Source organism: Oncorhynchus gorbuscha, linkage group LG13, assembly GCF_021184085.1.
Source record: "Oncorhynchus gorbuscha isolate QuinsamMale2020 ecotype Even-year linkage group LG13, OgorEven_v1.0, whole genome shotgun sequence".
Lineage (NCBI taxonomy): Eukaryota > Metazoa > Chordata > Actinopteri > Salmoniformes > Salmonidae > Oncorhynchus > Oncorhynchus gorbuscha.
The window spans coordinates 46,017,997-46,044,237 of record NC_060185.1 but is presented as its reverse complement, the minus strand read 5'-3'; the positions used below and the strand labels follow the sequence as shown (position 1 = coordinate 46,044,237).

Here is a 26,241-nt window from a genome sequence, read left to right as displayed (position 1 = left end):
GGCTATTTCGTGTTGATTTTACTTTTCATACATTTATGTTTGTCTATATAGGCCTACTCGTTTTATGTGTGTATGGGGATGTTTCTAATGATGGCTTTGTTTGGCATTATGAAGATGATTGTAACTAGTTACCACATCCACAAAGTCTGAACCCCGGATATTTCTATATAGAAAAAAAGTTTTTTTTAAATTTAACCACACCGTGTGTAACCTTATATCTAACCTTAACCTTAAATTAAGATCAAAAATACGTTTTTTTCATGAATTATTAAGATATAGCACATTATCTGACTGTGGTATCTAGGCGAATTCGTGTGCCTAGGAAGGACACACACAATGGTAGCCAACGTTGTGGTCCATGGGCGCTCGCGCCCGTGACGCAGGCACAGAGAAAGACCTTCGCAGCAGTACAGCAGCATCTTCAGCACCATTGCAGTTCTCATCTAGCTGAACAGTGAGGAAAAGCTTGAGATAATCGACAAGGCTTGTTTTGAGGTAAGATGAATACCATGCATGCATATAAGATTCAAATTATTGGATATATTTAGTTTGATTAGATTTATTTGCGTCTGTGTTTTTCACAGCCGGTGTGTTTGTCTTGATACGGAGCCTAGAAAGATGGAGATGCTCTGAAACACTGTTCCATGAACTCTCACGGGCAGATGTTTTTTTTGCGCCCATTTTATAATATAAGCGCAAACATAAGACGTCAGCGCATTGTTATTAGATCAAATTAATAGTTGCACATGCCATGTGTATATACCTCCTCCAGCATCTTTCTCATTGTTTGCCAACGGGGCGTTTTTTTCCTCGTTGGCTGAGTACACGCCCTCTGCTACGCACAAGTCACGAATTGACACATTTTCTCATATAGGCTTGTCAAGAGCTCTGTTATCATACACGTTGTTGGGCGATGTGATATGCACATTTGCATTATTGCTCATTGCAACACTAATATGTTGTTTTTATTTATCGTCAATAACTCAAAAATACAGCTCTGGCCTATTGTTCTTGTCATTAGTGTGACCCAGCCAAATGATCAAATGCTATTCATTCCATTACAGTGGGGATTGAGTAGAATATCAAAATCTGTCAAGTTTGTCGCACCATTTTCTTTTTCTCCTATTTTGCTATCTGAATGTATTTGTCTCCAAAAAAATGTATACATCTGGTTGACTCATATGAGCACTATTGCATAAGACTTAGTTGTATACAGTACTCATTTAATTAAACAAATAATGTGCTCATGCTAATTATACATAACGTCTATACCAGGAAAATGCTGTCTGTGACTGAGACTTCATTCATGAAACACACTACTGTCAGATCAGGGGAAGGAACTAGGAGGAGCCGATCAACTTGGAGGAGACGATGATGGCTGCCTTTACTGGACTCTGTTAGCAGTATAGTCATAATAGGTGACAGGTACTGCACTGCACAGGTATAGTTATCTGCTAGTCATTGGACGCTATATCATGGATACCCTTTGTTTCAACATAATCCTTTTGGGATGTCAGGCAATGTGTTTTATCACCCATTCTGCAATGGCTATTGATTCAGCAGCAAATGGTGGGAAGCGGTAAAGAAAGTCTATAACTAAAGGAAGAAATAAAAAGACATGTAGGAGCTTGTAGGTAACGTGACAAACTGCACGGGGACAGTTGCTCCCAAATCACCCAGGCCGTGATCTATCTTGGCTGTGTCACACCCTGACCTTAGTGTTCTTTGTTTCTGTGTCTGTGTTTGTCGCCACACGGTACTGTTTCGGTTTGTTCACATTTATTGTTGTTGTATTCATAGTGTTTATGTTTTTTTAAATAAACAACCATGGACACTTACCACGCCGCATCTCGGTCCGATCCTTGCTACACCTCTGAGTACCAGAAAACCTTTACAGAATCACCCACCAACCAAGGACCAAGCGGCGTGGTAACAGGCAGCAGCAGGAGAGGCGGCAGCAGCAGCAGCAATGTCAGGATTCCTGGACATGGGATGACGTTTTGGATGGCAAGGGTTGCTACACATGGGAGGAGATCCTGGCTGGTAGGGATCGCCTACCATGGGAACCAGATAGAGGCAGCGAGGAGAGCAGAGGCAGCCGGAGAGAGGAGCCAACGATACGAGGGAACGCAACTGGCAAGGAAGCCCGAGAGGCAGCCCCAAAAATGTATTGGGGGGTGGCACACAGAGAGTGTGGCTAAGCCAGGTAGGAGACCTGTGCCAACTTCCTGTGCTTACCGGAGAGCGAGCGGGATCGGGCAGGCACTGTGTTATGCTGTGGAGCGCACGGTGTCTCCAGTGTGGGTGCATAGCCCGGTGCGGTACATTCCAGCTCCTCGTATCGGCCGGGCTAGAGTCGGCATCGAGCCAGGTAAGGTTGGCCAGGCTTGGTGCTTCACGAGCTCCAGTGCACCTGCATGGTCCGGTCTATCCAGTGCCACCTACACGCACCAGCCCTCCGGTGGCAGCCCCCCGCACCAGGCTTCCTGTGCGTGTCTCCCGCCTGTCCAGAGCTGCTAGAGTCTCCCGCCTGTCCAGAGCTGCTAGAGTCTCCCGCCTGTCCAGAGCTGCTAGAGTCTCCCGCCTGTCCAGAGCTGCTAGAGTCTCCCGCCTGTCCAGAGCTGCTAGAGTCTCCCGCCTGTCCAGAGCTGCTAGAGTCTCCCGCCTGTCCAGAGCTGCTAGAGTCTCCCGCCTGTCCAGAGCTGCTAGAGTCTAGATCCGCCAAAGCCGCCAGTCAGCCAGGATCCGCCAGAACCGTCAGTCAGCCAGGATCCGCCAGAGCCGGCAGTCAGCCAGGAGCCGCCAGAGCCGTCAGTCAGCCAGGATCCGCCAGAGCCGGCAGTCAGCCAGATGCTGCCAGAGCCGTCAACCAGCCTGAGCGATCTCTCGGTCCTGAATCATCTCTCGGTCTTGAGCTACCTCTCAGTCCTGAGCTACCCCTCAGTCCTGAGCTGCCCCTCAGTTCGGAGCTGCCCCTCAGTCCAGAGGAGTTTGTTTAGTCCAGTGGGGCCCTTTAGTAGGGTTGCCAGTCCTAGGTTGGCGGCGAGGGTCGCCGTTCCTAGGAGACCACAAAAACGGACTAAGACTATGGTGGAGTGGGGTCCACGTCCCGCGCCAGAGCCGCCACCGTGGACAGACGCCCACCCAGACCCTCCCCTATGGGTTTAGGTGTGCGGCCAGGAGTCCGCACCTTTGGGGGGGGGAGGGTGTACTGTCACACCCTGACCTTAGTGTTCTTTGTTTCCATGTCTGTGTTTGTTGCCACACAGTACTGTTTCGGTTTGTTCACGTTTATTGATTTTGTATTCCTAGTGTTCAGTTTATGTTTTTTAAATAAACAACCATGGACACTAACCCGCCGCATCTTGGTCCGATCCTTGCTACACCTCCTCTTCAGACGAAGAGGAGGAAAACCTTTACAGGCTGTGTATCCATCTTATTTATCCATATCCAAACACGACTAGGAATCCCCCTCAATATGATGCAACTAAAGGCAACAGGCAACTCGTAGAGTGAGTATCAGGAGGGTGGTATCTGCCTGAGTGCGGGTTGTTCATTTGGCTTTGAGTATATGTCTGTATAACAGAAGAATCGGTCTCTGTTAATGTAGTTTCTCTAAGCTTAATGAATACAGCACAGACCAATATATGGCCTCTGTTTTGCCTCACTGTTTGACCCCATAGTTCTTGGGACAATGAGTTGGTAGAATGATACAGTAGCACAGTTGCGCAACAGGATAAGGCTTTTACTGATTGTGTGATTAGCCCTCTCTCTCTTTCTCCCCTCTCTCTGGACTTTTTTCGAAATCCAAAAGGCTTAGCAGAGGCATGGGTGGACAATTTAGTCCATGTATTAGATTACTTGGCAGATGAATAATTTTACATGGGGTGTGCTCACTGTGCAGTCAGACTTTGGAGGAAGAAACCTTTGGAGTGAATAATTTCCACTATCATAGACTTTGTTCCCATTTCAATGTTGGGATAAAAAGTGGTTATTGGTTCTGTTCTAAAGGGGTGTTTATAAACACATACACATAACTTATTTTCTGACCCTAGATGAGAGTGTGAACATTTATTTTAGGATGGAAATCTAGTCAGGTCTATGAATGTTATAGGCCAAAGGGTCCATTGTGTTGTATACAAAATTGCATTAGCGTTGGTATATTGATACTATAGGGCTTTTAGATAGATGTTTTACAGTTTGTTCAGCAGCACTTAAGAAATTAGTGCTGCAATGTCCAACACATACTGTACAGTACACGCATCCCTGATTTCTCATGGGACGGATGTGCGAGATATGCCTCTGCATATACTATTTGGAAAATATAGCTCAGCCCATTAGCTATTTCCAGTTCAATGATGGACATTAAGAGTTAGCATTAGCATGCACTGAAATGGTACAATAAATTAGCCTGCCAGTTAGTCTGCCTGCTCCCTGAATCTCCTCATCTCTTGTCAGTAAGTGCAGTTATCATTGAGTCACTAGTGACCGTCTCTCACAGGCCCTAGAGCCAAACATAGAGCCTGTCTGCTCTGGGAGGGGCATCTGCAAGGCATAGACTTGCCAGAGTAGAGAGACTGTCATGGGAACAAGACTCTTATAAGCAACTACTTCATGTGACTCTTGGCTGAGTCACAGACGTATGACAATTGTTCAGAGAAACCTGCGATAGAACTGTTTGTTTTGAAGCGCCACTCAAGAAATGTTCATCTTTTCCAGGCCTGGCAACATCTAACAGAATGACTAAAGAGCAGACTGCCGAGGTGGAGGAGGAGGCCCAGCCTGCCTCTGAGCACCAGAGCCCAGTTCATGAGCCCCGGAAGAGGCCCATGGTCCACCCATCTGCACAGGCCCCCCTCCCCAAAGACTATGGTGGGTCCTAGGTCTCAGGCTCCAGGGCCCGTATTCACAGGAAGTGTCTCATAGTAGGAGTGCTTTTTATTTCATTTATTTATTTATTTATTTATTTTTACCCCCTTTTTCTCCCCAATTTCGTGGTATCCAATTGTTAGTAGCTACTATCTTGTCTACGATTATATGGATAGGGGTGACCTGATCCTAGATCAGCACCTTGGGATGTTTTGTGAATACAGGCCCAGGCCCTTTGTTAATGCACCCTACCCAACACTGCTTTATATGTAACAGTGGATTTTGGGCTCTGGGACGTGTGCTACTGTAGCCTCGATCCACAAAGAGCCTTTCACCAAGCACAGACCACTGCCTGGTCAAAACAACCTCTGCAGATTCATAGAAACATGATTAAAATATTTAATGAAATGTATATTATCATAAATAAGTGAACAAGGACTTTTATAGCATGTTATTGATTATTTTAGTAGATGGTTCTTGGCTTTGGGGCTGTTATATGCAAACAGTATGATACTGCTGGACTTATTCCACTCTCTGCCAATGAATGTGAGTGTTTTCTGCAGACTAGTGTGATGTAAAGCTTTTCATTTCAGTTTGCCCACAAGCTTCAACGCATCTATTATGATGGTGTGTTATAAAAACAAAGTAAGAATGATTGTATTATTTCAGTGCAACGTTTCCACTTTGATAGGGTTTCAATCTACCTCGTGCTACTTATAGAAACAGTGCTTTCAGACAGGACAGAACGATTGGATGTTCAACAGAGAGAACTCCATAAGTAATTAAATAGAGCGCACTAAGAGGCCTACTGAAAAATACAACCCAAAATACAAATTACATTTTTACAAGATAAAAATATGTATGATACTTAATGTCACACATTCAGAATGAGTCAATATGCTGTCTGGACAAGAACGAAGAATAGCAAGAGAGGCACATTTCATACTGATTTCATGAGGAGGGTAATAATCTTGTTGGCATTTTCCTTACCATTCCAGTCTTCACATTCTTTGACCCAAATGATCCTGCGTGTCTGGAGATCCTGCTGGATCCGCGCACCACCATCCCAGAGCTTTTCGCCATCATCCGACAGTGGGTCCCACAGGTCCAGCACAAGATCGACCTCATCGGAAACGAGGTGAGTTACTGCCAGTAAGGACTTTCAGCAGACTACAGGCCTGACTACAGCTCACACAACACTGGCAGAAACATACAGATATATGTAGAAATCTGTAGGCCTAGAATAGGGATGGGCAACTTTGATTGGGTGGGGGGCAACAAGAAATCTGAACTCTTCATGTGGGGCGCAGTGGCTCACGGGTCTGCGTTCCCACATTCATACCCACACATGCCGGCCCTAGCCTTTTGGGGGCCTTAAGCAAAACTTTGTTGGGGGGGGGGGCTACCTCCTGAGCGAAACATTTTGCTTCTCTTGACAGCAGAAATGAACCTTTTCAGTACATCTCTTGCAATTCTATACATTTTACCATGGGGCATAAAGAAAATATTGCAGTTACAAAGCACATTTGCTGCAATTCTACACATTTGTCCATGGGGCAGGTAGAATATTTTGCCATTTTATAACTAATTTCATGCCATTCTACTCGTTTTTACCATGGTGCAGGAGAGAAAAATGCGCAGTTTTACAGCAAATGTCCTGCAATTCTACACATTGTGCCATAAGGTAGAGAGAAATGTTTGCAGTTTTTAGTATGATATCTGAGTGAGAGTGACTAAGAGAATCAGTGGGGGCCCCACAGTCAGTAATTCGGCTATGATTACTACAAGTTTACATAGCTGGCTAGACAAATTTACCAATCTAAAAAATGTTAGCTGACATGGAATAATTGAGTGACTGTCCCACTGATATCTCAGGAGAAAGACTTCTGATGCACGAACCAAATTTGCACCTTGTGTATTGTAATATTCTAACTCGCAACAACAAGATGAAATCCTGACTAGGTTCCTAAAAGTTCTGAGTTTTTTTGTGGAAATTGATCCGTGAGCCTACAAAAGTGGCAGGACACAAGTTGCCCATCCCTTGCCTAAACGTATCAGTATTGGTAACAAATCTTCTGAATGTTCCAAAGTTGAATTTTGCGTCCCACAAGGCTCAGTGCTTGGAACCAAATACTTTTCTTCTTTATTTCTACTGTGTATATAACAGTCAGATACAGTATATTACTGCATAGTGCACCAAAGATACAGGACTCCAACCAAAATACAATATACACAGGAAACAAAATACACTGATACAGTCATTAGTTGAAGAGAACATGGAACGGGAGGATTTGGGTTCAGTTGGAGGCATGACTTACAACCCATGACTTACAACAAAGTTGAGGCTCTACTAGTGTGCTTTTAAAAAAAGCACCTTACTATAAGGTCATATAAGGTGTAGTTTATGTTTCAGTTGATTCCCTTTATTTTGCTGTTGCTTAGATGAAAGTGCACATCTTTAGCTCAGGACCAACCATTACTGCAATGTGAGTAGTGGTAATGTGACCGTGGGAGTAGGAACTCTCATAACCCTGAAGAGGAAGAGTGATGAGGGTGGGTTGTGAATCAACATAAAGTATGCATACTTCAAGTTTCAGATTAATTTCTTAATCCCGCTCTACTGTCTTGGAGAGAGGGAAGATATGCCCCATAAAAACACATGTACACACACACACACACACACACGTATCCACACATACAAATACACACTCTTAGTTAACTCGGTTTCCTCTTATTGATGCAGTTTTAGTGTTAGGACTGATCGTAAAGTCAGCCTCAGTTCCTGGGTGTCCCCCAGGACGCTGTGATGGCTGTGATTGATGGCTGAGATAATAGGTCCTTTCCATTACCCATACAGGCTCTGCACTAAGACAGACTCTAAATCAGACCAGGCTGTCAGATATGAGCAAAGAACCACGCCGCTGCACTGTCAGTAAACAACCTCAGCCCTCAGCCATTTTACAGTATTTTTATTAATAGAGATGCATTGACTTATCTACAAAAGGCTGTGTGGGTGTAGGCTTTTGCTCAAATCACAGTTTTAACCCACCTGATTCAACCTAACAAAGTCCTAAATTGAGTTGAATCAGATGTGTAAGGCTAGCTTCGTGTTAGCACTGCAGCTACAGAGATTCATCTTATAGAATCCATGTTGAATCATGAAAGTGTGCATGGTGGTGTCATCGTTAAGCCTCAAGAGAGGACCTGTCTGATAATATCATGTTCATTCAGTTGGACTACATGTCTCTGTATGAAAAGGCATAATGTCAGGGCTTGAGGAGAGTGTGCTCATTTCGTCTCTCTTGATTGACACTGGTGGATAATCAACTGTCCCGAGATAGTTGCTAGACTTGTTCAGGAATCCGGATGGGTCCTTTTTCACTTGTCACTCGGCACCTGTCACTGCTATCTGCTGGCATCAGAGGAAAGAGCTAATTAACTGGAGTTTCACTGCTTCTTCAATCTAAACCATTGGGATTATGGCTTTGCATTACACTCAGGAAGACATTGATGGAGGTTATTCAACATTGTAAAGGCTGCTATGAATAGTTTGCTATTAACTCCTATTTGTACTATTTTCAGTGTACCAAGTACAAGCTTAGATATTCAGCTGAAACAGCATAGTAAATTAATGTCACTTCGGGTAACGACTGCCATTGTTTCAATATTTGTGTCCCTCAAATGTTTTACCTATCCAAAATGGATGCCAGTTCCTCATGTTGATGTATGCTACTCAGCAATGATAGCCTCTGATGAAATTGCAATGCAGTGAAAATAAACGTAGTGCTTAATTCATGACTCAGCAGGATCTCATGACTCCCCATCATTAGACTTCACAGACATGTGTCGTCTGTGCGAATTGGGTGTGAATGGCTCATCCTGCTAATGTGGCTACGATAAGCACAGGAAGCATCTCTCAGAGAGATGAGAGGCTATAGCCCTATAGTCTGTATGTGTGGTGTTTTCAGTGTTTCATAGTGTTTAAAAAGGCATATGATACTACTGCTCTCTCTGCCTTTCCCCTAGCATCTCTCTCCCTCTCTCAGTTCACTGAACAGTTCTTGTCTCCTTTTACAGATCTTGAAGCGTGGTTGCCATGTCAATGACCGTGATGGACTGACAGACATGACTTTGCTCCACTACAGTTGCAAAGCCGGAGCCCATGGTGTTGGTGAGACTCTCAAACCTTGAACTGATTGTTCATTTCAAGTGTCTGATTTCTCAATAAAGCTTTCATAAAATAAAGTGTTTTTAGCTTAAGATTCAATGTAGTTTCCTACCAGTTTTGTCCATCTTGTGACCCCATCCAGGTGACCCTGCCGCTGCCCTCAGGCTGTCCAATCAGCTCATTTCCCTGGGGGCAGACGTCAGTCTCCGCAGCCGCTGGACCAACATGAACGCCGTGCACTATGCTGCATACTTCGACGTGCCAGAGCTGATTCGCATTCTCCTCAAGGCCTCCAAACCTAGAGGTGAGTAGCATCAACACAACCCATGTAGTCTACCTAGCCAACTAACAACATAGTCAGTCTTGTCAGTTCTGGCATGCTCCTGTATGTCTGTTTTCCTACTAACCCTCCCTAGACTTCCAATCAGAACTAACACTCCATCAAGACCATACCAGCCTTGACCCAAGGCCATTTCATTAACTCCTACATTGATTTCTCATTGCTCCTCCACACTGACCATTGATTGGGGCCATTTCATCTCATTGTTATTCTCCTGTCTATGGACCATGTGGCTCAAACACCACACGAGACTCCTAAGAGAAGAAGTTGGTTACGCTTTCAGAATGAAACGAAGATAATAGCTGTCTTTGGAAATCAAATTCAGATTGATTTGATCTGAACCTGGTTGTACTGTCTCTGTAGTACTGAATTCCACCTGCAGTGACTTCCACCATGGCACAGCCCTGCACATCGCTGCCTCCAACCTGTGTCTGGGATCAGTCCAGTGTCTGCTAGAGCATGGAGCCAACCCCACTGTCAGGGTAAGAGCACTATTGACTGTCTAGACCTCTGTTTAGTAGGTTTCTTTCTCATGGTAACTAACTACAGACATACAGTTGAATTCGGAAGTTTACATACACCTTAGTCAAATACAGTTAACCTCAGTTTTTCACAATTCCTGACATTTAATCCTAGTAAAAATTCCCTGTCTTAGGTCAGTTAGGATAACCACTATTTTAAGAATGTGAAATGTCAGAATAATAAGAGAGAATGATTTATTTCAGCTTTTATTTCTTTAATCACATTCCCAGTGGGTCAGAAGTTTATATACACTCAATTAGTATTTGGTAGCATTGCCTTTAAATTGTTTAAACTTGGGTCAAATGTTTAGGTTGCCTTCCACAAGCTTTCCACAATAAGTTGGGTGAATTTTGGCACATTTCTCATGACAAAGCAGGTGTAACTGAGTTAGGTTTGTAGGCCTCCTTGTGTAACGGATGTGAAACGGCTAGCTTAGTTAGCGGTGCGCGCTAAATAGCGTTTCAATCGGTGACGTTACTTGCTCTGAGACCTTGAAGTAGTAGTTCCCCTTGCTCTGCAAGGACCGCGGCTTTTGTGGGCGATGGGTAATGATGCTTCGTGGGTGACTGTTGTTGATGTGTGCAGAGGGTCTCTGGTTCACGCCCGGGTATGGGTGAGGGGAAGGTCTAAAGTTATACTGTTACACTTGCTCGCACACGCTTTTTCAGTTCTGCCCACACATTTTCTATAGGATTGAGATCAGGGCTTTGCGATGGGCACACCAATACCCTAACTTTGTTGTCCTTAAGCCATTTTGCTACAACTTTGGAAGTATGCTTGGGGTCATTGTACATTTAGAAGACCCATTTGTGACCAAGCTTTAACTGATGTCTTGAGATGTTGCTTCAATATACAGTATCCACAATTTTCCTCCCTCATGATGCTATCTATTTTGTGAAATGCACCAGTCCCTCCTGCAGAAAAGAACCCCCACTTCATGATGCTGCCACCCTAGTGCTTCACGGTTGGGATGGTATTCTTTGGCTTGCAAGCGCCCCCCTTTTTCCTCCAAACATAACAATGGTCATTATGGCCAAACAGTTCTATTTTTGTTTAATCAGACCAGAGGACATTTCTGCAAATGTACAATCTTTGTCCCCATGTGCAGTTGTAAACCGTAGTCTGGCTTTTTATGGCGGTTTTGGAGCAGAGGCTTCTTCCTTGCTGAGTGGCCTTTCAGGTTATGTCGATATAGGACTCGTTTTACAGTGGATGTAGATAATTCTGTACCCATTTCCTCCAGCATCTTCACAAGGTCCTTTGCTGTTGTTCTGGGATTGATTTTCACTTTTTGCACCAAAGTACGTTCATCTCTAGGAGACAGAACGCATCTGCTTCCTGAGCGGTATGACGGCTGTGTGGTCCCATGGTGTTTATACTTGCGTACTATTGCTTGTTCAGATGAACGTAGTTCCTTCAGGCGTTTGGAAATTGCTCCCAAGGATGAACCAGACTTGTGGAGGTCTACATTTTTTTCTGAGGTCTTGGCTGATTGCATGACATCATGGGAAAATCAAAGAGGCACTGAGTTTGAAGGTAGGCCTTTAAATACATACACATGTAAACCTCCAATTGACTCAAATGATGTCAATTAGTCAATCAGAAGCAACTTAAGCCATCACATAATTTTATGGAATCTTCCAAGTTGTTTAAAGGCAGTCAACTTAGTGTTGTTACGCACGCAACACCCTGCTACAACTCAACTCCCCGTGGAGCAAAAGAGTTATGAGACTTTAGGTGAGAGTAAGGATGACTAAGGCAGAGCATTTACTGTTTACTGGGAATTTATTCCGTCAAACGGTAATTCAGGAAAAGGGGCTGAACGGAACCAGCAAGTTAATGTCAAAGCCCCCTCTACCTTACCTGCCTACCCACCTAACTTAGCACCACCTGGTGCACTAACCAAAATACAGGGGATGGTCCACCCAGGTCTTACCTAGTGTGTATAGACAGTAAATACTACGGGTTATGTATGCCCGCAGGCCTCTTGCCTAAGCACTCCCTAGGTGCCTTCCCCCCCTGGGAACAAGGACAGAATACAAACATAAATAAACAATTTCAATAAATCAAAAGCACTGCCTCCTATGTGGAGACACATACCTTAAAAGCAGTGGCTACAATGTACAAAAACCAACACAGGACATATTAATCAGCTCTCTCTCAGCAACAACCAACACAGGACATATTAATCAGCTCTCTCTCAGCAACAACCAACACAGGACATATTAATCAGCTCTCTCTCAGCAACAACCAACACAGGACATATTAATCATCTCTCTTTCAGCAACAACCAACACAGGACATATTAATCATCTCTCTCTCAGCAACAACCAACACAGGACATATTAATCAGCTCTCTCTCAGCAACAACCAACACAGGACACACTAATCACCTCTCTCAGCAACAACTAACAGTACATACCAAATCTCTTTCTAAAAAAACAACCTATACAGGCTATCACCCTCAGCTCTCTCCTAACAAAGGAACACTGGCTCATATACAGCTGTAAAGGGGATATCCTCTGATGAGAGGGCGGGGTCAGCTCCAATTAGCAATGGGGCCGACCAATCAGTTGCTTGGGGGAATTTCAGGAAGCAGAAAGAACACAGAAACTGGGGTACGTAAACAGTGTATGTAAACTTCTTACCCACTGGAATTGTGATACAGTGAATTATAAGGGAAATAATCTGTCTGTAAACAATTTTTGGAAAAATTACTTGTGTCATGCACAAAGTAGACTTGCCAAAACTATAGTTTGTTAACAAGAAATTTGTGGAGTGGTTGAAAAACAAGTTTTAATGACTAACCTTTGATAGAGGAATGTCGGAGTGGCATTGATAGAGGAATGTCAGAGTGGCATTGACTAAAATACAATAGAATAGAATACAGTATATACATATGAGATGAGTAAAGCAGTTTGTAAACATTATTAAAATGACCAGTGATTCCAAGTCTATGTATATAGGGCAGCAGCCTCTAAGGTGCAGGGTTGCATACCCGGGTGGAAGCCGGCTAGCGATGGCTGTTTAACAGTCTGATGGCCTTGAGATAGAAGCTGTTTTTCAGTCTCTCGGTCCCAGCTTTGATGAATATGTACGGACCTCGCCTTCTGGATGATAGCAGGGTGAACAGCCCGTGGCTTGTGTGGTTGATGTCCTTGATTAACCTTTTGGCCTTCCTGTGACATCGGGTGCTGTAGGTGTCCTGTTAGTTTGCCCCCGGTGATGCATTGTGCAGACCGCACCACGCTCTGGAGAGCCCTGCGGTTAAGGAGGGTGGAGTTGCCATACCAGGCGGTGATACAGCCCAACAGGATGCTCTCAATTGTGCATCTGTAAAAGTTTGTGAGGGTTTTAAGGGGCCAAGACAAATGTATTCAGCCTCCTGAGGATGAAGAGGCGCTGTTGTGCCTTCCTCACCACACTGGCTGTGTGGGTGGACCATTTCAGATCGTCAGTGATGTGTATATCGAGGAACTTGAAGCTTTCCACCTTCTCCACTGCTGTCCCGTTGATGTGAATAGGGGCTTGCTCCCTCTGCTGTTTCCTGAAGTCCCGATCAGCTCCTTTGTTTTGTTGACGTTGAGGGAGAGGGAGAGGTTATTTTCCTGGAACCACTCTCCCAGGGCCCTCACCTCCTCCCTGTAGTCTGTCTCGTCATTGTTAGTAATCAGGCCTACTACTGTTGTGTTGTCTGCAAACTTGATGATTGAGTTGGAGGCGTTTATGGCCACACAGTCATGACTGAACAGGGAGTACAGGAGGGGCCTAGGCACGCACCCCTGTGGGGCCCCTGTGTTGAGGATCAGCGAAGTGGAGGTGTTGTTTCCTACATTCACCACCTGGGGGCGGCTCGTCAGGAAGTCCAGGACCCAGTTGCACAGGGCAGGGTTCAGACCCAGGGCCTCTAGCTTAATGATGAGCTTGGAGGGTACTATGGTGTTGAATGCTGAAATGTAGTCAATGAACTACGGAGGGAATAACTACACTGTTTGTATTCAGCCATATTCCTAGTCACCTTGCCATGGTTAAATGTGGTTCTCGCTTTCTATCCACAGTTTCTGGTTTAGGTAGGTTTTAATAGTCACAGTGGGTACAACATCTAATATACACTTCCTGATGATCTCAGTGACCGTATCCGTGTATTTGCCCAATGTTATTCTCAGAGACTACCCGGAACATATCCCAGTCCGCGTGATCAAAACAATCTGGAAGTATGGATTCCATTTGGTCTGACCAGCATTGAAATAGACCTTAGCACGGGTACTGCCCTTTGAGTTTCTGCCGATAGGAAGGGAGGAGCAAAAGGATGAGAGAGGTCGATAGAGAATAGTAAGAATTGTGCAAGCTACACTCTTCGAAAAAAGGCTTCCAAAAGGGTCCTTTGACTGTTCCTAATAGGAGAACCCTTTTTGGTTCCAGGTAGAATCCTTTTGGGTTCCATGTTGAACCCTTTTTGGCTCCATGTTGAACCCTCTGTAGAAACACAATGGGTTCTACCTGCAACCAAAAAATGGTCGCTCAAAGGGTTTTCCTATCGGGACAGCCGAATAACCCTTTACGGTTCGAGATAGCACCTTTTTTCTAAGAGTGTAACAGGCGGGCAGCAAACTGAGAAATAACGCTGCAGTACAACAGTGGTGTGCAGAGCTGCATCTCCGAATGCACAACTCATCCATCCTTGTCATGGATGGGCTATTGCAGCAGACGAGCACACCATTTTCCACTCCATCAGCTAAAAACAAGAAGCAGCTCCAGTGGGCACGTGATCACCAACACTGGACAGTTGAGGAGTGGAAAAACATCACCTAGAAAATGATAGCGAATTCAGTTTACTTGAGTGGCCTGAGCAGTCCCCAGACCTCAACCCAATAGAGCATCTTAGGGATGAGATGGAATGCGCTGTTTGTAGCATGAATCTACCGCCGTCCAATCTGCAGAAACTGTGTGATGCCATAGCGTCAGCATGTACGGACATCCCTATGGAACGTTTCCGACATCTAGAATGCTCAGAATAATTCAGGTTGTTCTGGGGTTAAAGGGTGGCCCAACCCGGTACTAAATGGGTGTACCTAATAAAATGAGTGACCATGTTGAGGTTTCATGTCCTCTTTGATATGATTTCAGGGTAACTTAAATGGGGGCTGAACTTTTATTTTTATTTATTTGATTTGATTTATTTCACCTTTATTTACTAGTTGAGAACAAGTTCTCATTTACAACTGCGACCTGGCCAAGATAAAGCATAGCAGTGTGAACAGGCAACAACACAGAGTTACACATGGAGTAAACAATAAACAAGTCAATAACACAGTAGAAAAAATAAAAAAAGAGTCAATATACATTGTGTGCAAAAGGCATGAGGAGGTAGGCGAATAATTACAATTTTGCAGATTAACACTGGAGTGATAAATGATCAGATGGTCATGTGCAGATAGAGATACTGGTGTGCAAAAGAGCAGAAAAGTAAATAAATAAAAACAGTATGGGGATGAGATAGTCCATCGGTAAATAGCCCACCCAATTTACCTATGTACAGCTGCAGCGATCAGTTAGCTGCTCATATAGCAGATGTTTAAAGTTGGTGAGGGAGATAAAAGTCGATTTTTGCAATTCGTTCCAGTCACAGGCAGCAGAGAACTGGAAAGAAAGGCGGCCAAATGAGGTGTTGGCTTTATAGGGATGATCAGTGAGATACACCTGCTGGAGCGCCTGCTACGGGTGGGTGTTGCCATCGTGACCAGTGAACTGAGATAAGGCGGAGCTTTACCTAGCATGGACTTGTAGATGACCTGGAGCCATTGGGTGTTGCGCCGAATATGTAGCGAGGGCCAGCCGACTAGAGCATACAAATCGCAGTGGTGGGTGGTATAAGGTGCTTTAGTAACAAAACGGATGGCACTGTGATAAACTGCATCCGGTTTGCTGAGTAGAATATTGGAAGCTATTTTGTAGATGACATCGCCGAAGTCGAGGATCGGTAGGATAGTCAGTTTTACTAGGTTAAGTTTGGCGGCGTGAGTGAAGGAGGCTTTGTTGCGGAATAGAAAGCCAACTCTAGATTTTATTTTAGATTGGAGATGTTTGATATGAGTCTGGAAGGAGAGTTTACAGTCTAGCCAGACACCTAGGTACTTATAGATGTCCACATATTCTAGGTCTGAACCATCCAGGGTGGTGATGCTAGTCGGGCGTGCGGGTGCAGGGAGCGAACGGTTGAAAAGCATGCATTTGGTTTTACTAGCGTTTAAGAGCAGTTGGAGGCCACGGAAGGAGTGTTGTACGGCATTGAAGCTCGTTTGGAGGTTAGATAGCACAGTGTCCAAGAAAGGGCCAGAAGTATACAGAATGGTGTCGTCTGCATAGAGGTGGATCAGGGAATCGCCCGCAGCAAGAGCAACATCATTGATATATACAGAGAAAAGAGTCGGCCCGAGAATTTAACCCTGTGGCACCCCCATAGAGACTGCCAGAGGACCGGACAACATGCCCTCCGATTTGACACACTGAACTCTGTCTGCTAAGTAGTTGGTGAACCAAGCAAGGCAGTCATTAGAAAAACCGAGGCTACTGAGTCTGATAAGAATATGGTGATTGACAGAGTCGAAAGCCTTGGCCAGGACGATGAAGATGGCTGCACAGTACTGTATTTTATCAATGGCGGTTATGATATCGTTTAGTACCTTGAGTGTGGCTGAGGTGCACCCGTGACCGGCTCGGAAACCAGATTGCACAGCGGAGAAGGTACGGTGGGATTCGAGATGGTCAGTGATCTGTTTGTTGACTTGGCTTTCGAAGACCTTAGATAGGCAGGGCAGGATGGATATAGGTCTGTAACATTTTGGGTCCAGGGTGTCTCCCCCTTTGAAGAGGGGGATGACTGCGGCAGCTTTCTAAGTTTTAGAGGTTGGAGGCCACGGAGTGTTGTGCAATCCTTGGGGATCTCAGACTATATGAAAGAGAGGTTGAACAGGCTGGTAACAGGGGTTGCGACAATGGCGGCGGATAGTTTCAGAAATAGAGGTTCCAGATTATCAAGCCCGGCTGATTTGTACGGGTCCAGGTTTTGCAGCTCTTTCAGAACATCTGCTATCTGGATTTGGGTAAAGGAGAAGCTGGGGAGGCTTGGGCGAGTAGCTGCGGGGGGGGGCTGAGCTGTTGGCCGAGGTTGAGAAATGCTTGTTGAAGTTTTCGATTATCATGGCTTTTTTTTTCAGCTTGGATATTAAGAAATGACTGAAGCCAAACCAGAGTTGTCTTGGGGGGGAGTAATATGTGTCTCTTTTGTGTGTTTTCTCACGTGGCAAGCAGTGTATGGTTTGTACATTCACTCTCCCGAAACTGTACACACTTACAGCCACTCACCCCTCTAGATAACATGAAACAGTCTAACCAGGTCTTATGTCTTGAAGTCACCTAGGAAAGCTATTGCTAGCCAACTTCTTTCACCACTTAGTTTCAGCTGGCTGGTGTGCGACGGTGGCAAAATTGGTTTGACATTAGATACCGCTGGGGCTAGTTAGGGACCATCAATAAATTACACAATGTAAATGACACAATATTTTCATGTTGCACATATTTTAGTTGTCTCATTAAATGATTGCAATATTTGTATATGGATTTCTACAATTTATAGTTGGTTAGCGATTTGGAGCTATTGGCATTTTCAAATATTGTTCTGTGCACATTGTGTAATTTACTGATGGTCCCTAACTAGCCCCATAGAGCTATCGAATGTCAAACCAAATTGACCATGGACATTATGATCAGGTCTCGTGCAGCCACGCAACCAAATTGATGATTACTTGGGGGCTGCCAGCTGTAGGCATGTGGGCAGGATTGAAGTAAACCCAATCCAAGGAAAACTGTTACACTTGCCTTCATTCCGTGACATTCAATATTTTCCTATCATCTCTTAACTCTCAGTTTTGGACGAGACAAATTATCCCATTTACACTTTGTAGTCAATTTTGACACTAGAATAAATGTTTATGGCTAATATCGAAGCCACATAGGCCATTTTCAAAATGGGAAGTTGCTTTTTAGGTGCAGTCGCTCTTTCTGTTATATGTAGGGATGACTTCTACACAAAACAGTAAAAATATGCCAATTTATTCCTCATGTCTCTTCATCTCTCTCCATCTCTCTCTCTCCCTCCTATGTCTGTCTGTCTGTCTGTCTGTCTGTCTGTCTGTCTGTCTGTCTGTCTGTCTGTCTGTCTGTCTGTCTGTCTGTCTGTCTGTCTGTCTGTCTGTCTGTCTGTCTGTCTGTCTGTCTGTCTGTCTGTCTGTCTGTCTGTCTGTCTGTCTCTCTCTCTCTCTCTCTCTCTCTCTCTCTCTCTCTCTCTCTCTCTCTCTCTCTCTCTCTCTCTCTCTCTCTCTCTCTCTCTGACAGAATGATAAAGGGCAGGGGCCAGCCGAGGTGGTCCCTGACCCCATGGACATGACTCTGGACAAAGCGGAGGCGGCCATGGTGGCCAAGGAGCTGAAGCAGCTGCTGCTGGACTCTGTGCCACTCAGCTGCAACCTGCCCCGCGCCACCCTGCTCAACTACGACAACATCCCTGGCAACCTCATGCTCACCTCCATCGGCCTGAAACTGGGCGACCGTGTGGTGCTGGACGACATGAAGGTCTGTGTGTTTTGTCGGGATTGGGAAGCAAAGGGTGAGAAATGGGAGCCTCAAAGATTTGAAACCGTCAATTAAAATGAACTGCAGAATTTTGTGAGCACGTTTATGTGCATGAGACCATTTAAATGGCTTTCAATTATCTTTATCTTTTTTTTTAAATGGCCAGTGCGAGGCATTCATCCTATGTGGTGGAGCCCTGCTGCTTGTTGTACTGTGTGAGAAGAGAACATGTGAATTCTAGCAAACATTTATTCCAACTTGTGTTAACACGTATAGCTCCCCAAAAAATCGAGCAGTGATGAAATTGACATCTCAGCTTTGCATCACCTGAAGCAGGTGGGTAGCCCTTCGACCTGTGTGTCTACTTGCGTAACTGAACACATTTAATTGTGTTTTCAGGTGTATTTCCATGACTGACTGCATTACTGACTGCACTAAATGACGTAGTCTCACTTGATGCATTCATTTGACATTAACTATGCATCACTCACTGCAGTTCAACTGTGTGTTTTATTTTCTGTCTATAATGTGCAGCTGTATTGCACCTCTCACTGTGTTCAAACTACGTGACCAAACGTATGTGGACACCTGCGCGTCGAACATCTCGTTTATAGTGGGAGGGTCTCCCCTTTGCTGCTATAACAACCTGAAGAGGTGCCCACACACTTTTGCATATATAGTGTATGTCCTACTGACCACAATATAACCACTTAAAACATGGTATTGTGTTGAGATCTGTAGACTACTCTACTAACCATAGCCTAGTATGTCAGTAGTCAAGTATGACAGAAAAACAGCAAATCAGTATGCTGCCCTGGTCTAGAGAAGTCTGAGTGCTGTGGAGAAGTGTTGTTAACTATTTAATCTTGCCTGGTATCACCTTCAAGAATACAAATCATGTGGGTTTTTTTCTCCAATGGGCCCCTGTGGTGAGCAACAAGGTTATTTCAATTTGCTAGTAAAAATCCAACATAAACAACAGAGGTAATTGTCAGAGCTGATGTTGAATCCTGGCCCTCACACAGTCTCTCCTCCACAGACGGGCACCCTGCGCTTCTGTGGGACCACGGAGTTCGCCAGTGGCCAGTGGGTGGGGGTGGAGCTGGACGAGCCAGAGGGCAAGAACGACGGAAGTGTGGGAGGGGTGCGTTACTTCATCTGCCCCCCCAAACTGGGTAACCACCTGTTATTGCTTCTACACCTGCATTGCTTGCTGTTTGGGGTTTTAGGCTGGGTTTCTGTACAGCACTTTGATATATCAGCTGATTTAAGAAGGGCTCCCTAAATACACTTGATTTTATTTTGATTTCTTATTTCACATGACCATTTTGGGATTTTTTAAATTAAATCTTTTGTTGAAGTGTGTCAAGATTCCCCTTGAGAAAAGAGCAAAGAGAAGACTTGATTTCATGACTTTTGTGTACAGCTAGTTTTCAGACAAACAGCTGTGGTAAACCTGATTTGAGCTTACAGCTTTTTTCAGTGTTTTCTCTAATCACTTCTATTGTCCTGAAGGTATCTTTGCTCCAGTGTCAAAAATCGCTAAAGCTGTTGAGCTGGCCCCCTCCTCTGTCACCTCCACACCCAAGACACCCCGCATGGACTTCTCCCGCGTCACAGGAAAGAACAAGAAAGAAAAGAAGGAAATAATGGAGAGAGAGAAAGGTTTGCATTGACAATGTTAACATATGTTTCCCATGCCAATATAAAGCCCTTGAATTGAATTAAATTGAGAGGTACAAGAGTCTTCCCATCAAGGGCCATTGCATTCATTCTGATAGGAGCACAGCACATAAATAACACATGACTCATAGACGTTATAACACACTATTATATATTATGTTAACAAACATTTGATTGATTTTCTCCGTCAGCTCTGAGGAAGAAGTCTATGTCCGTAGCCAGTCTGGACCCGGATGGGGTGAAGGTGGAACTTGGAGATCAGGTGCTGGTTGCTGGTGTGAAGCAGGGAATCATACGCTATTACGGAAAGACAGACTTTGCCCCAGGTGGGTCTGTTGTGAAATCAAGTCACTGCAACAATGTTTTTACGAAATGTTTGACAAATTATTATAGATGTTTAGTCAAGTTTAATGATTGATGGTGTGTGTGTGTCCAGGTTACTGGTTTGGTGTGGAGCTGGAGAATCCCACAGGAAAGCATGATGGGTCTGTTTTTGGTGTCCGCTACTTCAACTGCATGCCCAAGTACGGCGTCTTTGCACCCCCATCTCGCGTGCAGAGGTAACATATCACCTACTTTAACGCTTGGTTCAAAAAAGGACCCGGAAATAAAATTATGTAACAACTTTATTAATAAGAAAGCATTTTACAGTTACCTTGTGTAACCATGCTTATTGGTCATTCTCAGACGGAGAGCTAGACAATATACAACATGCTCTGTTGTGAGTTGTAAAGGTTCATTCTGAACAGACTGACCGTCTGGAACAATACTAGCTAATGCTGTTAATAATCTCTCAGAATCTGCGGACCAAAGGATGGTCATATCGGCGACGGCACGATGGTGAAGAAAGTCCACCAGGTGTCTAGTAAGTATCTAAGGTCAAATCCGTCCGGCCATGTTAGCCAGCGTGCCACGCCACCCCATGTCATGTTGTACCTTCTCCTCCCACGTCTGCATTCTATCCAAAGATGTTCTTTGTTTATTCTAGTGAACCAGCCAAGGCGTAAATTCAACACGGTGAGGTCACCCAAGGACATCACCTCTGAGAATTCAATATCAAGGTACACCCTCTACTTTTCCTGCCTCTGTTGTCTCTGAGTCAACAAATAGCAGATTAGAAATAAGCTCCTGTTTATGAATGTGTCCACTGATTCGAATCCCTCTCCTCTTCCTCCTGCTCATCCTCTTTCTCAGATTGCTGTTCTGCTGCTGGTTCCCCTGGATGCTGCGTGCTGAGATGCAGTCCTAACCACACTCTCCTTCCTCCTCCTCTTCCTCCTCCTCAAAAGATCTACTGCTCTCCTCCTCTTAATGTCCATCTTTCATTTATGCTTTCCTCTGGCTGTTGCTGTCAGAATTACAGTAGTGAACCTCCGCCCCCCCCCCCATGATCTCAATCAGTCCTATAGCAAAATCTAGTGCCTTGTATGTTAACTAACATCCCGCATTCCGTTTGTAACACTAATAATGAGACTAAATCATTGTAACCCGAAATCTGGGATACAAACCCTACAAAAGCAATTATTTAATAGATATAATCACTTAGTTTTTGTAAGTTACTCTATTTCAGAAGTTGCCAACACCCATTGTCCAGTCAGCCAACTTCTTATGCCATGGAGCTTCTACTAGGGAACCTTTCAAATGACTAAGTACATGATGCTGTACTTTGTTGTTTTTCTGCTGCTTCATCCTAATTCCCTGTATTTCAGAGGAGACCAAGGGCCTCAAAGTAATACATGGTCTGTCAGTGTGAACCGACTGCAGATGGCCATGTTGCGCTAAAGGGATTTATCCAAAATCTGGATGTGTGAGTCAAATTGTGTTCCAAATAAATGTGCACATCAACATGCCTTTTATTGTGAAAAGATGTGATATGAACATATGGTCATGTTCTTCTGATGCTGTATGTTCAAAAGTAAACAGGGTTTAATATTATTCAGGATTCCGACATCTGCTATTTCTCCACTTGCACTCTGAGCATTTTCCCAAATATGCAATTGGAATGATGTATATAATATTGATTTGCTTGTTAATGGGCTTGTGTAAATTATAGTATGCTCACAGGTGATACAAAAACAAGGTTCGTGGTCTCTGGTAGCCTACTAAATTTGTTGACAGAGCCCTGTTAAATACTAGTTACCTGTTTTAGGTCAAAGGTAATGCTACCACGTACATATATGGTCATCATAATGTCCCAACTTAATTGCAGAAGGAGAACTTTATCTGCACAGATATCTTCTGTACCCTTGAAAGACACTTTTCTAGCAATGGTTTAAATCGTGGTAATATAGACAGCACCCTTTTGTCAATAACTGGGTCAAATAAGACTTTCATAACTTGGTCTAAGGTGTTTCTTGCACTTTGAGCCAGTTGGTCTCAAATCCAAGTTAAGCTAACCAAAATGCCTGCTAACCCCAAAATGTAATGGCAGGTAATGTAAGGGAAAACCACCTAGATTAATATTGTTTAAGCTGTTGTCTTTATTGTGTGGCATGAAGTACCAATAACATAACTTTTGCTTAACTTTAACTTAAACGTACTGTTAGCAAAAAGCTTTATTTTCCCACAGTTACATTTTGTTTATAGAAATATGAAATCTACAAGGGTACCACAATATACTTGTTAAAGGTACATTTCTTGATAAACCAGTGGCCTCCACCCCATCTCTAGGTTTGTTGTTGCAGCAATGGTGTTCATCTCAGGCTAGCTCAGTGCTACCACAGTTTACACCCCCTGTTGGCTATCCTCCAATGCTTCTCTCTCCTTCTCTCTCAACGTTAGACTTTGGTAGGTTTGTGAGTGTGAGCATTAGATAAAAATCTGACCTTCTAAACTTGTGTGTGCTTAATGTCAAAACCTACGAGTGTGCATGAAAACAGAAATAATTTAACCTGTGTACTTAGCTGTGTGGATATGGATAGTGTCTTTATCTACTGAACACAGTGTCTTTATCTACTGAACACTATGTAAGCACATCACGAGGAGGAGAAAAACACCTGAACTTGCTCCTGCACTCTTTGAACACCGTTGTGAGCATCCTGTGTTAATAACAGCACCGTGAAACGGCAAGAAATACTCATTATCAGGAAGGGCCTGTGCACCATGTCATATTCCGAAATCGCCACTTATCCAATGTGGTACTGAACAATGTGGAACTGAAGGCAACAATGTGTGGTTGTTTTTGATATTGCTAGCGTACGGTTATGACTAGGTCTGTAAGAGAGCCGCAGAACAACGAGGATGCTATGAGGGAGTCGGCTTCAGCTTCATTTGATCTGAATAAGGGACATTAGTATATCCAGTTTGAGAGGAACTCATTCAGGAACTCACCTCAAAGTCATGTAATGGGATACTTAGGAACCTGTGGCAATTGGAACTTTTCTCCTGTTTTATTTAATTGAATTGTGACTATGTCAACACAAAGTGTTGCAAACTTTGTCAGGACAGCTCACTTTGTTCAAATCTTCTGTTAGCCAAATATACTAAAATGATATTGTGTCAAGAAGGACTGAGTTTCTTTACTATTGTGAGCATTGTTTAGTAGATAAGAAAATCATCCTCGCCTCATGCTGAAGTGCTTGATAATGAGTATGAATACATCACCATGTCTTGTCTTTACTACTCATGTTGGAAAAATGTCATTAGAAATAAGTATAGCAACATTGTTCATATTTACTAAATGGTCGAGTTGAGTAGTTGGTTGACATATTTAATGCTCAAGTAAAGTGACCAAAATGGTGTAGTTATTGCCTGACCTTTACGCTCTAGTAGCATAATAAGTCCCACAATATGCCAGTAGATGTCACTAATGTGTCACTTTTATCATCTCTACAACTAACATGACAAGAATCTAAATTGATGAGTCCTCCACTCTTCAAATTTTTGTTTATTCAACATTATGAACATTGATATAATCTTATTAAGTTGTGTACTGTCATTATTAAAAAACAAAAACATGATGTTATTCTAAAACTTGATCTCAACAATGGTTAATTTTCTTCATAGACATGGCATAGCAGTTTGTTAAAAATATATTTGGATAATTTCACTAAGTGTACTTTTATTTAGTTTTATAGTGTGTTGGTGTCTGTGTCCCAAAACAGGTAAAGGGGATGTTGGTAATGTTGGATTTATTATAGTGTTTATTTATTATAGTTTATAGTTTATTATAGTGTTATTGCATGCTCTTTATTTTCTGAAAGTTTCTTTTTCCAACAGTGTATCTCAGAATGAAAATGCTTATAATTACAACTCTGACTATGAATCTAATAAAAGTTTATGTTGTTTTCTACATTTTCTGTTGCTTGCTTTCGTTCAAACAACTAGAGGTAGGTAAATCACTCGGACATGTATTGTAATTGCTCAAATGTGCATTTATTTCAGGTCTAACAATTGAATTTAGTTTTTACATTAAATGTCCACCAATGAATTGTTATTTGGGGATATTTGCGCATGGTGAGTAGGCCTAATGGCCTATGACCTCAAGTGAACATAAATTAGAGTAAAGAAAGCAAATGTGCTTGTTATCGTCTGAAGAATCGCGAGAAGCTGTTTCCCTGGAAACTGCGGTTGTTATAGACTGTTTGCAAATCTATTTTCGTCATAGCCAAATCTGGGGATTTTGCTTTGGTGCTGCTCTTCTGCCTCTTTCGGAGCGCACGACGGGTTTTTAACCATACCTAAGAGAAGTCCAGAAAATAACGTGTGACTTACACAGTTTCACAAACACTTTCTAAACCAATTTTAAGCTAAGAGCAAACGTATCCTTCTCTTGCCCTAACGGTTTCATCGGTGAGGCCCGTGTTCCTGGCTAGTTCGGCCCGTCCGTCCGTCGACAGTGTAATCCGTTTATTCGAACAGCTGTTCCAGTTGTTTGGTCTGGCTGTCCATCTTGGTCTGGTTTCCATCTTGGTGCAAGTAAGTGCACAGAGGCTGAGACCCTGAGATACAAATAAAATAAACATGATTAAGTAGTCGAAAGCAAGCAGAGAGAGAGAAAAAAAACGGTAGGTCTGAAAAATAGGCCTTATACTTTGTAACAATGAAGCTCTACAGTTCAATACTTTGTGGCCTCGACAGTCTATGTTGTGAAATAATCAAATGTAACACGATCTTAAAGATTCGGTCCAAGTTGGAAAAGAAGGTCCTTATTCAGTGCCTAAAATGTGATCGATACTTAAGTTTGAGATTTTTGTCGCATCCATGCTCAGAGTTAAAAGTCCCTAAAAATAGTTAGGTTGGTGCTCAGAGCTACTTTTTGTCTCACCTCTCCAACCAAGGTAACTGTCCTTCAAATGTGCACTCTTATGATGAACCCCAGATTATATACTCCTCCGTTGACACTTCAAAAATAAGAGTAGCTGTCAAATGAAATGCCTAATGGCGCATCATGGATTCACCTTTCTTGAAGATGTCCATCTTAAACTGTCCTGGTTCATCATAAAATAACATATACATCTTTGGTTCAAAGGATGATGACTTTGATGTCCTTGAATCAAAGTAATACACGTGATTGCTTGGCATTTGTCTACTGACTGATTAGATAGTACGGTCGAAACGGATGATACTAACTTTATGGTGCCTTATGGTGCTTCTTGGTTTATACGTTTACATTTTTTATTTTTTTAAGTGGATTAACATGTCAATCATTTATGTTAAAATGGTGTCAAACTATAATGTCAGATGTGCTCTCAAATTAAATAATAGGCTAGGTTATGTACAGTTATGTACAGTGCATTTAGGTGTCACTGCATACTACAGAGACTTCAAGGAAAGAAAGGCCTACTGTTTGTTTTACGCATAGACAGGTTTTACGCGCTCTGGAATATAAATACAGGTGCAGGATCTTAATTTGATCAACCTTTTGCTGGATAAATTGTCGTGTATTTGAGGTTTCAAAGGCTTCTGAAGTTTCTCATTTACACTTTGAAATGTCATATTTGATTTTCCCTTACTAAAATTGCATCAACCCCTACAAAAATGTCTAATTATAGTGCACATAATTCAAATTTCCTATAGTACCGTTATT

The 26,241-nt window shown here is 43.3% G+C and overlaps 1 protein-coding gene across 1 annotated transcript; it reads left to right on the top strand.

The window, feature by feature from the left end:
- Positions 1 to 348: 348 nt before the first annotated feature.
- Positions 349 to 24,504, top strand: LOC123993006 (CAP-Gly domain-containing linker protein 3-like). The gene is made up of 14 exons (XM_046294735.1): positions 349 to 495; positions 4,720 to 4,872; positions 5,868 to 6,007; positions 8,947 to 9,040; positions 9,180 to 9,341; positions 9,741 to 9,859; positions 18,294 to 18,530; positions 19,570 to 19,705; positions 20,046 to 20,195; positions 20,405 to 20,539; positions 20,650 to 20,773; positions 21,011 to 21,078; positions 21,202 to 21,274; positions 21,408 to 24,504. Exons 2-14 carry the CDS (start codon positions 4,740 to 4,742, stop codon positions 21,460 to 21,462), a joined length of 1,626 nt encoding a protein of 541 aa, XP_046150691.1. The 5' UTR covers positions 349 to 495; positions 4,720 to 4,739; the 3' UTR covers positions 21,463 to 24,504.
- Positions 24,505 to 26,241: the final 1,737 nt, after the last annotated feature.

Excerpts from the sequence above, each read along its gene's own strand:
- LOC123993006 (XM_046294735.1), top strand. The coding sequence starts at position 4,740 with ATGACTAAAGAGCAGACTGCCGAGGTGGAGGAGGAGGCCCAGCCTGCC. Across the intron at positions 9,860-18,293 it reads GAGCCAACCCCACTGTCAGG|AATGATAAAGGGCAGGGGCC; the intron begins GTAAGAGCACTA and ends TCTCTCTGACAG. Across the intron at positions 20,774-21,010 it reads CCCCCATCTCGCGTGCAGAG|AATCTGCGGACCAAAGGATG; the intron begins GTAACATATCAC and ends ATAATCTCTCAG.